The sequence below is a fragment of the Esox lucius genome, chromosome 13 (assembly GCF_011004845.1).
Source record: "Esox lucius isolate fEsoLuc1 chromosome 13, fEsoLuc1.pri, whole genome shotgun sequence".
In the NCBI taxonomy this organism is placed as follows: Eukaryota; Metazoa; Chordata; class Actinopteri; order Esociformes; family Esocidae; genus Esox; species Esox lucius.
In genome coordinates, this window is record NC_047581.1 from 4,037,399 (window position 1) to 4,055,152 (window position 17,754).

The 17,754-nt window shown below is 40.3% G+C and overlaps 1 protein-coding gene across 4 annotated transcripts in view; it reads left to right on the plus strand.

Annotated features, from left to right (window-relative positions):
- The window catches only part of c5 (complement component 5), a 70,864-nt gene that overhangs the window by 30,584 nt on the left and 22,526 nt on the right, over window positions 1–17,754 (plus strand). For all 4 annotated transcript variants that reach the window (XM_010903912.4, XM_034296550.1, XM_034296549.1 and 1 more), the window contains 2 exons: window positions 14,195–14,390; window positions 17,496–17,649. In XM_010903912.4, coding sequence (XP_010902214.2) covers window positions 14,195–14,390; window positions 17,496–17,649 — 350 coding nt within the window. The remainder of the gene's footprint in view (window positions 1–14,194; window positions 14,391–17,495; window positions 17,650–17,754) is intronic.

A 17,754-nucleotide genomic window follows, 5' to 3' on the forward strand; every position in this document is an offset into this window, starting at 1 on the left:
CAGCATGATTATTGCACAGGTGTGCCTTAGGCTGGTCACAATATAAGGCTACTCTATTGTGGGCAGCTTTCCTATATGCACTCAAATGTGCAATCCTCTTAAACCTCAGGATAAACAATGAAAAGGCACATATGACTAATGAGGAACAAATAAACACAAATGGGTTAGACAGATAAAACAACAAGGATGTTACACACCAATAAATACAATTGGATGGCAGTAACAGAGACAGAACTACAGTTGTTTTTTAAACTCTGGGAAGTGTGGTGTGATTGTCTTTCAACAAGTGCATGTAATCAGGGGGAGTGGCCATGGACCATGAATGACCAGGGAAGGAACCAATCACAAGAGATGAACAGGAACAATGGACACCTGGATATGGAGTAACATAGAGAGAAACAAAGGACAAACAAATACAAACACAAGATGTAACAAATGTGATAACCTATTTCCTCTATCCAAACTAATTAGCAAAGATATAAAAGAATGCAATGTAAATGCTTTCGGTTACTTAAAAAGTGAGACTATGTACACAACTTGCAGTAAAAATAACTTGGTTAGTATTTAAAGTCTAAAGTACTGGAGTACAGACCCAAAATAATATTGGGTCACTGTCCAAATACTTTTGGACCTCACCATATTGTGTATGTATTACTGATTGTGTGGTTAAACTTTATTTTGAGAGTCCCAGTTTCTATCAGTAGATGTTCAATAGATGGTAATACTATCAATAAACATTCCACAAACCGTCTGTTGATAAGTATCTGCTTGCTAAGATTAAGGTTAAGGTTAGGTTAGAAAGAAGGTTTAGGGTTAAGGTTCAAATAAATGTTACATTTAGAGATTCATAGAAAGTTAGGGTGAGTTAAAATGTTACTTGTAGTCATTAGATATTAGTGCATGTACAGACACTTTTTTTAACAATAGTGTTACTGGGCTGATAATCAAATTTGCCTTGATTTTTGTTTATTATTTGTGGATCTTTAATGTTGTCAACATATTTTCTCCTTTAGTTTCACCTTGGCTCTGAGCAGAATCTGGGGTAACTAAAAGCCATGTCAGATGTGGAGACCTGAACATATTGTGTTGAGGACCTGACCGTGTCAGCAGGCTAGAGAAGAAGGGCCAGACATTCAGTCCAAGGGGAACTGGTCTGAATATCTACCTCTACTGCAGCCCTACCACTGCAGCCCTCTACATAGACAATTCCCTGCACCTTGGACATATCTTTCTTGACTCACTCCAGGGGATCTATACAAAGCGGTGTGTGACAAAGGCATGCAGCATTATCAAAGACACATCCCAGCCACAGGCTATTCATCTGCTTACCTTTTGATGGATCAATATCAGAGATGATATCCCACATCAACAGGCTCAGACACAGCTTCTAATTGCAAGCTGATAGACTGCTATGAATTCTTGATTGTGCACGCTAATTGCAGCTAGAAGATTCAGTTTCTCTTTTGCTATGCACATTTTATAATTTTTTTTGTCATTTCTAGTTATTTTGTGTAATATTATCATTTACTATTATAGTTTTATTGTTATCTTGTTTTACTTCATTTACTATTTCTATGGTTGTTTGTAAGGTAACAGAAAAGTAAGCCTTTTTACTCACCACTTAACTATTCTAGCTTATCTTTAATCATATTACGGTTTTTAGTGTATATTTTAATATTTTCAGTTTTACAATTAATATTGATATTACAACACTGTTTCCAAAAAAGTTGGGATGCTGCATAAAATTAAAATAAAAAACAGAATGCAATGATTTGCAAATAATTTATCTTGATATATAATTGAAAATAGTACAAAGACAACATATCAAATGTTGAAACTGAGCAATTTAATCTTTTTGGGAATAACACATACCCAGCAACACAATTCAAAAAGGTTGGGACCAGGGCATGATTACCACTGTGTTGCATCAAGTCATCTTTTAACAATGCTCTGTGTTTTGGAACTGAGGAGGCTAATTGCTGAAGTTTCGAAGTGAAGTGTATTCCCATTCTTTCTTGGTGTAGAATTTCAGCTGCTCAACAGTTTGGGGTTTTCTTTGTTGTATTTTTTGTTTCATAATGTGCCATACGTTTTCAGTAGGGGACAGGACTGGACTGCAGGCAGGCCAGTTTAGAACCTAGGCTCTTTTACTATAGAGCCATGCTGTTGTGATACATTCAGAATGTGGGTTGGCATTGTCTTGCTAAATTAAGCAAAGCCTTCCCTGAAAAAGACAATCTGGATGGCAGCATATAGCTGCCGAAAAAAGTAAGAGACCACTGCACCTTTTTCTTTCCTTTGCAAAAAAGTTAAAAAGGAAAGTTTTGAGTGAGGAACAGAAGCGTTCAATTTGCAATGGTCTCTTAACTCTTCTGTTCCTCACCTTCTGTTCCTCAAACAGAAGGCAATGATGCGCAAATAATTTAAACTCTATATTCAGTAGAAAATAGTACCAAGACAACAAATCAAATTTTGAAACTGAGACATTTTAATGTTTCTTGAAAAATATATGCCCACTTTGAATGTGATGCCAGCAACACAATTCAAAAAAAGTTGGGACAGGGTACGTGTTAATTACTGTGTGGCATCTCCTCTTCTTTTAACAACACTCTTTAAATGTTAGGGAACTGAGGAGACCAATTTCTGTAGTTTTGAAAGTGAAAGTGACAGAGGCAACAAAAGACTAGAAACGTTGTGTAATGCTTAAACACTAAACCTGGTGAAATATCACACAACTAATTAGGTAAATTGCTAGCAGGTCAATAACTTGATTGGGTATTAAAAATCATTTCAGGGAGGATGGGTCTGTCAGAAGTGAGGATGGGTTCACCACTCTGTGAAAGACTGCGCTGGCAAATATTGCAACAATTTACGAATAACGTTTCTCAACGTAAAATTGCATAAAGTTTGGAGATCTCATCCTCAATGGTACACAATATCATTAAAAGATTCAGATAATCTGGAGAAATCTGTATATGCAAGGGACAATGCCTATATTGGGTGGCCATAATCTTCAGGCCCTCAGGCAGCACTGCATTAAAGACAGATACGATTCTGTAGCAGAAATCACTGCATGGGCTCAGGAACACTGCCGAAAACCATTGTCTGTGAACAAGTTAAAACTCTACCATGCAAAGAAGAAACCATATATAAACCATACAGCTGCAGAAAAAATTAAGAGACCACTGCACCTTTTTCTTTCCTTTCCAAAAAAGGTTTTAAGTGAGGAACAGAAGGGTTAAGAGACCACTGCAAATTGAACACTTCTGTTCCTCACTCAAAACTTTCCTTTTTAACTTTTTTGAAGAGTGTTGTTAATAGAAGAGGAGATGCAATTCAGTAATTAACATGTACCCTGTCCCAACTTTTTTGAAACGTGTTGCTGACATCAAATTCAAAGTGGGCATATGTTTTTCAAGAAACAATAAAATTTCTTAGTTTCAACATTTGATATGTTGTCTTGGTACTATTTTCTATTGAATATAGGGTTTAAATTATTTGCGCATCATTGCATTCTGTTTATATTTCCATTTTGGAGGACCAATTTGCAACTTATTATGTCCACTGGCAACATGATTGGGTATAAAAAGAGCCTGTCCCAACTTTTTTGGAAACAGGGTTGTATATTTTTATGCTGTTAAGTTGTTTAAATTACTATTTATAACTTGTTTAGTGTTACATTTTCATTTGCTTGCTGGAATTAACTATAACTTATTAGGGGGCCAAGCAACGAAGTTGCTGGAACCCTCTTATGTTTGTACGTTTTATTAGGGGGCCAAGCAACGAAGTTGCTGGAACCCTCTTATGTTTGTACGTTTTATTAGGGGGCCAAGCAACGAAGGTGCTGGAACCCTCTTATGTTTGTACATTTTATTAGGGGACCAAGTACTGTATGTACGGTACCCTATTGTTTTTGTTGATTTTATTATTATTATTATAATAGTTTTTCTCTGGGCCCATTTTCAGAGGCCCGTAACTCAGCCATATGTGTCTCAATTTGCAATAAACTTTGCATACTTGTTGCGATTAATATACCTATACAACCCATGGTGACGCTGTAGCACTTAGTCGAATGTTGAAGGTTTGAGCATACATATCTCATAAAACGAATGTCACAGAGTCATGCAGCCAAGTTCCATACATGCCCCTTCTCATGCTGACCAAATAGGTCTCTGGGGTCTTTCAAATTCACCCCTTGGATATTCCTCCATTTTCAATTTGGGGAAAAACTTGTTAATCTCTGAGACTGCTGAACGGATTTGCATACCGTTTGGTGTGAAGGACCTTTGAACCATTATCTTTAAAAGTTATATAAGGAAAGTTGATATCTCAAACAATATGTCCGAAATTAGTGAATAAAATTGAGCTCGGCGGGTCTATGACTATATTAGGCCATAAATCCACATGGGAATACCCGACAGCTACCAAACAAATAATGTCCGTTAACATCTCTGCCAAAAATGGACAGCAGAAGTCAAGTATGGAATGACCTTATGTGTGCGCTATAAATCTCACCAGTGTTTTGTGTTATTTTGACATCTTAAATGACATCTCAGAGACCGTTGAATGGATTGGCATGCTGTTTGCTGCGAAGGATCTGTGGACCATTATCTCTAAAAGTCTGTAAAAAAAGTTGATAACTCAAACAATGTGGCCGCAATGCACAATTGAATTTAACACAGTTGTGGCAAATCTTATGTAAGGCTATAAATCCTAAAATGATTATCCAAGAAAAATGGTGCTTGCTTTACAGATAAACACCAAGCAAAAAGGCATTTTCACCCAGAGAACTGCTGCTCACTGGATATTTTCTCTTTTTCTGACCATTCTTTATAAACCTTAGCACTTTCTGAAATTCTCAAACTAGCCCATCTGGCACCAGCAACCATGCCACGTTCAAAATAACTTAAATCAACTTTCTTCCCCTTTCTGAGGCTTGGTTTGAAATTCAGCAGATCGTCTTGACAATGTATATATGCCGAAATGCATTGAGTTGCTGTTACAGCTGATTAGATATTTGCGTTAACAAGCAGTTGAAAAGATATACCTAATGAAGTGGCCGGTGAGTGTGTAAAGTTATGTAATGTAATTTCAATACCATTTGTTGCTTCTGATCTGTTAACACATGTCTCTCTGTTTCTTTGTGCTAGAACCAAATGTAATGCATTGGTTGTGTAGGCTTGGTAGATGATTTTACAGACACTATCAGATAATGCAGAGGAAGGTAGGGATTGGAACGTGTCCACTAATATTGTAGTGGGCTCATAAAAATAATAATCTTAATCATATGTTCATAAAACATCCCCAAAATCCAGTTTCTGGTTATAACAGAGAGCTTACCTCAGCCTCTATCATCCTTGCTCTTGGATATCTTGGATACTTGCAATGCAATTGTTTACTCTATTTATTACATATATATGTTACGTTCATTCGCTGACACATTTGAATCTATAAAAAGGGTTCAAATCCAGTTCCACCAGAATTGGCAACATTCTTCAAATGTGTTAGGATAATTAGGAATTGAAAACGGGTATTTGGCACAGTAGACTTAAAGCTGTTATTGCCGGAGATGGTGGTTATACCAAATATTAATGCGTTGGAGTTGAATACCTACAGTACACAAACAACATTTCATATTTGTTTTTCCTTGTAAAATGTCCCATAAAAAGCAAATTCATTGTACAATGTGAGTGTCAGTGTTTTAAAATAGAATACCAACTCAGCAAAATTACAAACCCGATTCCAAAAAAGTTGGGACAATGTACAATTGTGAATAAAAACAGAATGCAATGATGTGGAAGTTCAAATTTCAATATTTTATTCAGAATACAACATAGATGACATATCAAATGTTTAAACTGAGAAAATGTATCACTTTAAGGCAAAAATAAGTTTAAATTTAAATTTCATGGCATCAACACATCTCAAAAAAGGCCATGTTTACCATTGTGTGGCATCCCCTCTTCTTTTTATAACAGACTGCAAACGTCTGGGGACTGAGGAGACAAGTTGCTCAAGTTTATGAATAGGAACATTTTCCCATTCTTGTCTAATAAAGGCTTCTAGTTGCTCAACTGTCTTAGGTCTTCTTTGTCCACCTTCCTCCATATGATGCGCTAAATGTTTTCTATGGGTGAAAGATCTGGACTGCAGGCTGACCATTTCAGTACCCGGATCCTTCTTCAATGCAGCCATGACATTGTAATTGATGCAGTATGTGGTCTGACATTGTCATGTTGGAAAATGCAAGGTCTTCCCTGAAAGAGACGATGTCTGGATTGGAGCATATGTTGTTCTAGAACTTGGATATAACTGTCAGCATTGATGGTGCCTTTCCAGATGTGTAGGCTGCCCATGCCACACACACTCATGCAACCCCATACCATCAGAGATGCAGGCTTCTGAACTGAGTGCTGATAACAACTTGGGTTGTCCTCTTTAGTCAGGATGACATGGCGTCCCAGTTTTCCAAAATGAACTTCAAATTTTGATTTGTCTAACCACAGAACACTTTTCCACTTTGCCACAGTCCTTTTTAAAGGATCCTTGGCCCAGAGAAAACGTCTGCGCTTCTGGATCCTGTTTAGATACGGCTTATTTTTTGACCTATATAGTTTTAGCCGGCAACGGCGAATGGCACGGTGGATTGTGTTCACCGACAATGTTTTCTGGAAGTATTCCTGAGCCCATGTTGTGATTTCCATTACAGTATAATTCCTGTATGTGATGCAGTGCCGTCTGAGGGCCCGAAGATCACGGGCATCCAGTATGGTTTTACGGCCTTAACCCTTACGCACAGAGATTGTTCCAGATTGTCTGAATCTTTGGAGGATATAATGCACTGTAATAACTTGATGATGATAACTTCAAACTCTTTGCAATTTTTCTCTGAGAAACTCCTTTCTGATATTGCTCCACTATTTTTCGCTGCAGCATTGGGGGAATTGGTGATCCTCTGGCCAACTTGACTTCTGAGAGACACTGCCACACTGAGAGGCTCTTTTTATACCCAATCATGTTGCCAGTGGACATAATAAGTTACAAATTGGTCCTCCAGCTGTTCCTTATCTGTACATTGCTACCTGTCCCAACTTTTTTGGAATGTGTAGCTCTCATGAAATCCAAAATGAGCCAATATTTGGCATGACATTACAAAATGTCTCACTTTCAACATTCGATATGTTATCTATATTCTGTTGTGAATTAAATATAAGTTTATGAGATTTGCTAATTATTCCATTCCTTTTTTACTCACGATTTGTACAGTGTCCCAACTTTTTTGGAATCGGGTTTGTAGATCAGGGATCTGCAAGGCACTGTAAAGAATGCAGTATTCAGACACCTTCACTTTCTCCAGTTTCTTATGTTTAAGGCTTAATTTAAAATGGATGGGGAAAAAGGGTCATCAGAATACACACAATACCCTGTAATCACAAACAGAAAAATTGGCACAAAAAAGTGTCATCTAAAATAAAAAACGCGGTACTTTGTTTTTGCCTGATGTTGTGCTTGGTATTCAAGCCTACTTACTAAACTTTGGTTTCATCAGACCAGATAATCTTTTTCTTCATAGTGGGCAGCATGTCATATGCCTTTACTCAGGAGTAGCTTCTGTTTAGCCACTCAACTATAAAGGCCTGATTGATAGAATGCTGCAGAGATGGTTGTCCTTCAGGCAGGTTCTTCCATCTCTGCAAACCCTTTCTGTTTCCTACAGCTCTAGGAAAAGTGATGGTGGTTCCATACATCTTCCATTTCACAATGACAAAGCTTGCAGTGCTCCTGGGAACTTTCAATGCTTTGGCAAACTTTCCCCAGATCCTGACACAATTCTACCTCATGTTCTTTGGATTTCATGGCTAGATTTCTGCTCTGACATGAAAAGTAAAGTCTGGGTCCTTATATAGACAGATTGTAAGATGTCTAACACTCTGCCCACTTGCTCTCATCTCAAGGTTGGTTGTCACATAGCCCAGGGTTGATTGTCACATCGCACAGGGTTGATTGGCCTTGAAAAACTGAAAACTTTAGTCATTGGCGATTCCATTACCCGCAGAATTAGACTAAAGAATCAGCCGGCGATCGTACACTGTTTACCGGGGGGCAAAGCCACCGACGTAGCCGTAAATCTGTGGTTGGTGCTAGCGAAGTCTAAAACTGGCAAGTATAGAGAGTACAGAGATATTGTTATTCACGTTGGCACCAACGACGTTAGGATGAAACAGTCAGAGGTTACGAAGCAGAACATAGCATCAGCGTGTAAACTAGCTAGAAAGATGTGTCGGCATCGAGTAATTGTCTCTGGCCCCCTCCCAGCTAGGGGTGGTGACGAGCTCTACAGCAGACCTGCGCAACTCAATCGCTGGCTGAAAACGGAGTTCTGCCCTTCGCAGGAGGTAGAGTTTGTAGATAACTGGCTTTCTTTTTGGGACTCTCCCAGAAATAGGGCCAGGCCTGATCTGTTGAGGAGCGACGGACTCCATCCTAGTTGGAGTGGTGCTCTTCTTTTATCTAGGAACATTGACAGGAGTCTCACTCCTATAGCCTTAACATGAGATAGGGTGCAGGTCAGGCCGCAGGCTGTTAGCCAGCCTGCTAGCATAGTGGAGTCTGTCAATAGCATAGCCAGAGTAATTAGTACAGCTTTACCTATTGCCACTGTGATTCGTTCTAGGCTGAAAAAATTTAAACAAGGAAGTGCTAACATAAACAACCTTATTAAGATAAAGCCTTCCTCTGCCTCGGTCACATATAAAAATAAAAATGACTTTATCACCTCGCATCTCAAAATGGGACTCCTAAATGTTAGATCCCTTGCTCCAAAGGCAGTTGCCGTAAATGAATTAATCTCTGATCATAAACTAGATGTTATTGGTTTATGTGAAACGTGGCTAAAGCCTAATGAATGTACTGCCTTAAATGAGGCCTTTCCTCCTGGTTATACTAGTGATCACATCCCTCGTGCACCCCGAAAAGGAGGGGGTGTCACTAATATTTATGACAGTAAATATAAATGTACTTTCAAACATATCACTGAGTTTCATTCTTTTGAAGTTTTACTAATGAAAGTTAACCAGGCCGATAAATCGTTTTACATAGCTACTATTTATAGGCCCCCCGGGCCATACACAATGTTCCTCACTGAGTTTCCAGAATTCTTGTCTAACCTTGTAGTCATGGCAGATAGTATTCTAATTTTGGCAATTTCAATATTCATATGGAAAAGTCCAATGATCCTCTTCAAAAAGCCTTTGAAGCCATAATTGACTCAATGGGTTTTATCCAACATGTCTCAGGTCCAACACATTGCCACAATCACACTTTAGATTTAGTCCTGTCACGAGAAATAGATATTGTAGATCTAATAATTTCCCCCCAAAATTCTGGATTATCGGATCACTGTCTTATTACATTTACCGTTAAAACAAGAAATCCACTTGCTCCGCAAACAATGACTTTCAAAAGCCGTACTATAAATTCTCGGGCTACAAATAAATTCCTTGATATTCTTACAAGTTTGCTCATTAACGACAGAGTGAATAAATCTGTAAACAATCAAATCGAGGATCTAAACTCAACACTGTGAAATACATTAGACAAGAAATACGCAACAAGAAACTCCCTGGTACACAGACAATACTAGAGCACTTAAGCAAGCCTCCAGAAAATTGGAGCGAAAGTGGTGCTCCACCAAGTTGGAAGTATTTAGACTAGCCTGGATAGACAGTACCCTACAATACCGAAAATCACTCATGTCTGCTCGATCAGCTTATTTCTACAACCTGATTGAGGTGAACAAATATTAAAATCTAATCTGGATCCCGACATATTAAACAATTATAGGCCAATATCGAACCTCCCGTTCCTCTCAAAAATCTTAGAAAAATGTGTTTTCCAACAACTGAATGCCTTCCTAAAGACAAATAACATTTATGAAATACTCCAGTCCGGTTTCAGATCCCATCATAGTACTGAGACTGCACTCGTGAAGGTAACAAATGACCTTCTAATGGCCTCGGACAAAGGTTCCGCATCCGTCCTGTTGCTTCTTGATCTTAGTGCTGCTTTTGACACTATTGATCACTCCCTTCTCTTAGAGAGACTGGAAACCCATATTGGGCTATGTGGACATGTTCTAGCCTGGTTTAAATCGTATTTATCTGAAAGATATCAGTTTGTTAGTGTGGATGGCATATCTTCTGACAAGTCTATGGTATGCTTTGGTGTTCCTCAAGGCTCGGTTCTGGGCCCATTATTGTTCTCACTATATATGCTCCCTCTGGGCGATGTAATCCGAAATCACAATGTAAACTTTCACTGTTACGCTGATGACACACAGTTATATATTTCAATGAAGCATGGAGAAGCCCCTAAATTAGCTACTTTGGAAGCATGCGTTTCAGATATTAGGAAGTGGATGACAGAGCATTTCTTGCTCTTAAACTCAAGGAAAACAGAAATGCTCGTTTTAGGACCCAAGAAACAAATAGCGTTGTTAGCAGATCTCACTGTGAACCTCGACGGCTGCATGGTTGTATCCCAAAAAACTGTAAAAAACCTTGGTGTTACCCTTGACCCTGACCTCTCCTTTGATGAACATATAAAAAATATGTCTCAAGAGTTGCTTTTTTTCATCTTCGAAACATTGCAAAAATTAGAAACTTTCTATCAAAAACTGATGCAGAAAAATTAACCAGTGAGATTCCCATGGCATTTCCTAATTTATTTAGCTAGGTATTTCTGTTAATATTCTTGAATTTACTGGCATGCAATGGCTCTCCCTTGCATTTATTTTTCAAATTGGACAACATTTTCGTTTTGTTTTAACATGTTACGATTAAAACATATCTTTTAAATCCAAATACATAAACACAATTGACAACATATAAATGCATGAATACAAACTACTTAATAATGTTAGGTTCCTTTAAGCTCATTCAAGAATAATCTCCATCGTATAACACAGTTTTTTTAACTATTGACTTAACTTGAAACCAAAAACTAAGGAACTTGGAACTTGCTTTGATTTGCTCATTATACCTTGGGACTTGATTTGAGACTTTAAGGTTAAGACTTGAGACTTGCTTAGGATCAAGTCACAAAAATGTGACTTGATCCCGTCTGATAGAAATACCTCAGTGAAACCCATGTTGCAGTATTTATTCAAAAATCTCAGACTGTTCTTGGGTACTGTTTAAAATCATACACAGGTATACATAAGATAGCAATTATTGTTACATTTCTGGATCACCAGTTATCCTCATCCTTTATATATTTAAAATCCAATCAATAAGAATTGACATCATTACCAATTGATTAAAGAGACAATAAGGAGCTGAGTACCAGGCCTTTTTTTGACCTTCACCATTTTCATAAAAAAAATAGATTTTGGGGGACTTCAAAACAACCTCCAGAGAGAGTTTTGTGTCAGCATTAAAAGCTATAGTGTGTCCATATGATATACGACTATGCCAGAACAGATGCAAATTTAAAGTCCAGTCTTTGTGGTCACTTTTGAACCTAATTTAGGGTACATTGTTACAATAAGAATGGATTCAAATTGTGAGAAGCTTTGAGTTTTTCGCCATTTAATCAGTTGGGCAAGAGCAGAAGGCAGCTTAATGTACACATACATAGACTGTCGTCTATCAGAAAGATTGAATAGAATTAATGTAAGGAGATAAGTGAGTCTTCTAAATATAAGAAGAAAAATGTGCCACCTTCTACCGCCTACAGTACAAGGGGAATAACCAAAAAGCTATGTATTTAGAACTGTAGGTAGCCTTGGTGGCTAACTAAAGACAACAACTAGCTAGGTACAACATTTGGTTTGAACCGCCAATATGGCATTGCAATATCATTACATTGCTTGTCTGTTTTTGTGTTATAAAGTAATGGTAATTACCAAAAACATATGTCTACTGGCAACTAGGTATCTAGACTGGCCCATAAATAGCTGCTCTTCAAACCCCCTTCCTGGGTCACCATAGTCACTTCCAACAGCTGGCCGGCTATAATTAAGCAAATAAACACTTACAGTGGTTATAGAAAAGAATCACCCCCCTTTATAATAATCACATTTTGCTGCTTTACAGCCTGAAATGAAAACAGACAAAACATTTTTGGTTTTATTCAGCTGTATTTACAACTTATAACATCCAAGTGAAAGATATAATACCAACTTGTCAGAAGAAAAAAAAAGACTTGTAAACCCAACCAGGTGTAGTTAATCACCTTCTCAATAGCACACAAAGCCAATTGACTTTCAACTGTGATCAGCTGTGGTCATTTTGATTAGCTCAGCAAGAAACAAGCTTTTCCTGAAGCCTTTCAGTCCTTGGTAGTGCAACTGAAGACAACAATCAAACATGGGTGGCAAGGCATTGTCAAAAGATCTCCGGGATAAAGTTCTGGACAGGCAGAAGTCAGGAGATGGATACAAAAACATTTCAAAGGCTATATCAGTGCCTTGAAGCACAGTGAAGTCTATTATTAAGAAATAGAAGGTATTTGGTACAACACAGACCCTCCTTGGGTCAGGACGTCGCTCCAAACTGGATGAAAGAGCCAGGAGGAAACTGGTCACAAAGGCTACCAAGAGGCCTATAGCAACTCTGAAGCAGTTGCAGGAATTCATGACAAAGAGTGGTCATTGTGTGCATGTGACAACAATATCACAAATTCTCCACAAATGTGGCTTGTATGGGATGGTTGCAAGATAAAAGCCACTCCTCAAGAAAGTCCACATGCAGTCACGACTGAGCTTTGCCAAAACGCACCTTGAAGATTCTAAGGCCACGTGGAAAAAGGTGTTATGGTCAGATGAGACTAAAATTTAATTATTTGGCCTCGACGCCAAACGATATGTCTGGCGAAAATCCAATACAGCTCACCATCCAAATAACAGTAAAGCATGGAGGTGGTAATATCATGTTATGGGGTTGTTTCTCTGCAGCAGGGACTGGAGTACCTGTCAGGATAGAAGGAAAAATGGATGGGGCAAAATACTGTCAAATTCTTGAGGAAAATCTGCTGTTCTCTGCCAGATAGTTGTCAATGGGAAGAAGATTTACCTTCCAACAAGACAATGACCCAAAGCACACAGCAAAACTGACCACACAGTGGTTGAAGGAGAAAAAGTTGAATGTCCTTGCATGGCCTAGTCAGAGCCCGGACTTAAACTGACTTGAAGACAACAGTCCACAAACGGTCACCATCAAATTTAACTGAACTTGAGCAGTTCTGCAAAGAAGAGTGGTCAAATATTGCAACGTCTAGATATTGCAAAGTTAGTAGAGACATATCCCAACAGACTAAAGGCTGTAATTAAAGCAAAAGGTGGTACAACAAAATACTGACACACGGGGGTGATCCTTTTTCCAACTCAGTGATTGTTTTTTTATTTTTTTATTTTTTCATGACATGTTGGTGTTATATCTTTCACTTGGATGTTATAAGTTGCACTGAGTAAATACAGCTGAATGAAACAAAAACTGTGTCTGTCTTCATTTCAGGCTGCAAAGCAACAAAGTGTGATTATTTTAAAGGGGGTGATTATTTTCTATACCCACTGTATAGCTAGACATTTAATAGCTGGACATTTAGCTAGCTTCTTAGATGAATGTATAGTTTACCTGTCAAGGTAACAGACAACAGGTCAACAGGCCCATGTATACCTCTTGTTTGCTTTTGATGCCTATCAGAAGTGCACCATTTCAAATAACATACAGCTCCGGAAAGAATTAAGAGACCACTGGAACAAAAAGTAAAAAAGGAAGGTTTTGAGTGAGGAACAGAAGTGTTCAATTTGCAGTGGTCTCTTAATTTTAACCCTTCTGTTCCTCACTTAAAACTTTCCTTTTTACTTTTTTGGAAAGGAAAGGAAAAGTTGCAGAGGTCACTTAATTTTCTCTGGATCTGTATTTCCCCAATACCCATACATAAAAAACATACTAATATAATTTGGATTTGTCTTTGTTTTTATGGTGAAATCTTTCAAAGGGTTCTTTTAGGATATATGTTTTGTTTGCTTTATTTGTCATAAAGAAGAGAGACTTGCTGAAATATCATTAGGTTGAGTTCAAAACCATGCTGTAGCACTACATGTGCACCAGGGGCCACAGAGACTGCTGGACCATCCTAGGTCAGAGAATTACATATTGTCTATAACCCTGTTTTACCCATATTTCCGAAGGTACCTGATCACTGCTCCCAAATACCTTCGACTGGATGCGTCTGAGAAGGTGGTGATTCAGCTGTTTGGCTACACTGAAGAAACCAATGTCCAAGTATGCTTGAAAAGCTCTATGGATGGAAGCCATACAAAATATGCTGAACAAATAGTGACTCTGAATGCCCAGAATAACTTCCAAGACGCTGTAACATTGAGGGTGAGAGAATGCTTTAACCAGTGAAAAAAGCTGCAATGTTTTCCATGGCAGTTCCTACAATCACAGGGTCTCATAGCTTGAGTACTGAGCAGTTAGTTCTATCCTAATACAAAACAAGGCAGGAGGGACCTGATCCTTGATCGGCACTCATATATGGTGACACGTTGATATAAATATACCGGTCAGCCATAAACCTTGAACTCGTTGTTGTGTTCCTCAAACCATTCCTGAACCATTTTTGCTTGGAAGAGTACATTATCCTGCTGAAAGAGGCCAGTGTTATCAGGGAATACCATTGCCATGAAACGGTGCACCTGGTCTGCAACAATGCTTAGGTGTGTGATATATGTCAAAGTAACATCCACATGAATGGCAGGACCCAAGGTTTCCAAAGCATCACACTGCCTCTACTGGCTTGCCTCCTTTCCGTAGTGCATCCTGGGGTGTTCTCCAGGTAAGCGACGCACCAGGCCATCCACGTGATGTAATCCATCCATCTTCTTCCACTTCATCCGGGGCCGGGTCACGGGGGCAGCAGTCTAAGCAGAGATGCCCAGACTTCCCTCCAGCTCTTCCGGGGGGACACCGAGGCGTTCCCAGGCCAGCCGGGAGACATAGTCCCTCCAGTGTATCCTAGGTCTTCCCCGGGGTCTCCTCCCGGTGGGACGGGACCGGAACACCTTCCCAGGAAGGCGTTCCGGAGGCATCCGAAACAGATGCCCAAGCCACCTCAGCTGACCCCTCTCGATGTGGAGGAGCAGCGGCTCTAATCTGAGCTCCTCCCGGGTGACCGAGCTTCTCACCCTATCTCTAAGGGATCGCCCAGCCACCCTGCGGAGAAAGCTCATTTCGGCCGCCTGTATCCGGGATCTTGTCCTTTCAGTCATGACCCAAAGCTCATGACCATAGATGAGAGTAGGAACGTAGATTGACTGGTAAATGGAGAGCTTGGCCTTGCGGCTCAGCTCTTTCTTTACCACGACAGACCGATACATCGACCGCATTACTGCAGAAGCTGCACCGATCCGTCTGTCAATCTCCCGTTCCATCCTTCCCTCACTCGTGAACAAGACCCCTAGATACTTAAACTCCTCCACTTGAGGCAGGCACTCTCCACCAACCTGAAGTGGGCAAGCCACCCTTTTCCGACTGAGGACCATGGCCTCGGATTTGGAGGTACTGATTCTCATCCCCACCGCTTCACACTCGGCTGCAAACCGTCCCAGCGCATGCTGAAGGTCCTGGTTTGAAGGGGCCAACACGACAACATCATCCGCAAAGACGAAATTGTGTGGTCCCCAAACCTGACACCCTCTGGCCCCTGGCTGTGCCTAGAAATTCTGTCCATAAAAATGATGAACAGAACCGGCGACAAAGGGCAGCCCTGCCGGAGTACAACATGCACAGGGAACAAGTCTGACTTACTGCCGGCAATGCGGACCAAGCTCCTGCTTCAGTCGTACAGGGACCTGACAGCCCTTAGCAAAGGACACAGGACCCCATACTCCCGAAGCACCCTCCACAGGATGCCGCGAGGGACACAGTCAAATGCCATCTGCAAATCCACAAAACACATGTGGATTGGTTGGGCAAACTCCCATGAACCCTCCAACACCCCATAGAGGGTATAGAGCTGATCCAGTGTTCCACGGCCCGGACGAAAACCACACTGTTCCTCCTGAATCCGAGGTTCTACTATCGGCCGTATTCTCCTCTCCAGTACCCTGGCATAGACTTTCCCGGGGAGGCTGAGAAATGTGATCCCCCTATAGTTGGAACACACCCTTCGGTCCCCCTTCTTAAAAAGAGGGACCACCACCCCGGTCTGCCATCCCAAAGGCACTGTCCCCGACCGCCACGCGATGTTGCACAGGCGTGTCAACCAAGACAGCCCCACAACATCCAGAGACTTCCAGAGGAGTTCGGTGAGGCCTTTGAGAAGGACTATCGGATGGCTTCGAAGATATTCTGGCAAACCGTCCGGCGCCTCAGGAGAGGGAAACAGTGCCCTACCAACGCTGTTTACAGTAGAGGTGGGCAGCTGTTGACCTCAACTGGGGATGTCGTCGGGCGGTGGAAGGAGTACTTCGAGGATCTCCTCAATCCCGCCGTCACGTCTTCCATTGAGGAAGCAGATGATGAGGGCTCAGAGGTGGACTCGTCCATCACCCGGGCTGAAGTCACTGAGGTGGTCAAGAAACTCCTCGGTGGCAAGGCACCAGGGGTGGATGAGATCTGCCCTGAGTGATGTAAAAGGAAATGTGATATTTATCAGACCAGGCCACCTTCTTCCATTGCTCTGTGAACCAGTTCTGATGTTCACGTGACTGTTGTAGGCGCTTTTGGCAGTAGATGGGGTCAGTATGGGCACCTTGACTGGTCTGCGGCTAGGCAGCCCCATACGCAACAAACTGTGATGCACTGTGTGTTCTGACACCTTTATATCAATACCAGCATTAACTTTTTCAGCAATTTAAGCTACAGTAGCTCATCTGTTGGATCGGACCACACAGGCCAGCCTTTGCTCGTGCATCAATGAGCCTTGGCCGCCCATGACCCTGTCGCTTTTCCTTATTTGGACCACTTTTGATAAATACTGACCACTGCAGACCGGGGACACCCCACAAGGGCTGCAGATTTGGAGATGCTCTGACCCAGTCGTCAAGCCATCACAATTTGGCCCTTGTCAAAGTCGCTCAGATCGTTACACTTGCCCATTCTTTTTGCTTCTAACACACCAACTTTGAGGACAGAATGTTCACTTGCTGCCTAATATATCACTCCTACTGACAGGTGCCATAGTAATGAGATTATCAGTGTTATTTTCTTCACCTGTGAGTGGTCATAATGTTATGGCTGATCGGTGTATACATTTACAACACAGATGTCTACTACTCTAACACACTGTCTGTCCACTAAAACAAACATGTAAAATAAATAATTAAAAAAGTAAATATGAATGCTTTTATCAAATGAAAACTAAATGCAAACAAATGAAACAGAAATGTTATTAGAAATCTATTAATTAATGGAAACATTTTAGATAACATAACATTGTTTATTTAACATTATTCTTTCTTTTTTAAACCAATTTACATTCCACAGATTTTCCCTAATACATTTTCTGAGACTGCTACGCATGCATTCCTTCAAGTACATTCCGAACAATTTGTAAAGCATGTGAGGATACCAGTCCTCCGTAAAAATGGTTTCCTTTTTATCCAGACAGACAAAACCATTTATACCCCAGAACAGTCCGGTGAGTGTGATAATAACATTATCTGGGTGTGTCTGTGTGCATGAGTATGTTAAAATGCATTTGTGCACATCACTAGGTTTATGTCATTGTAACAAATGAATACAC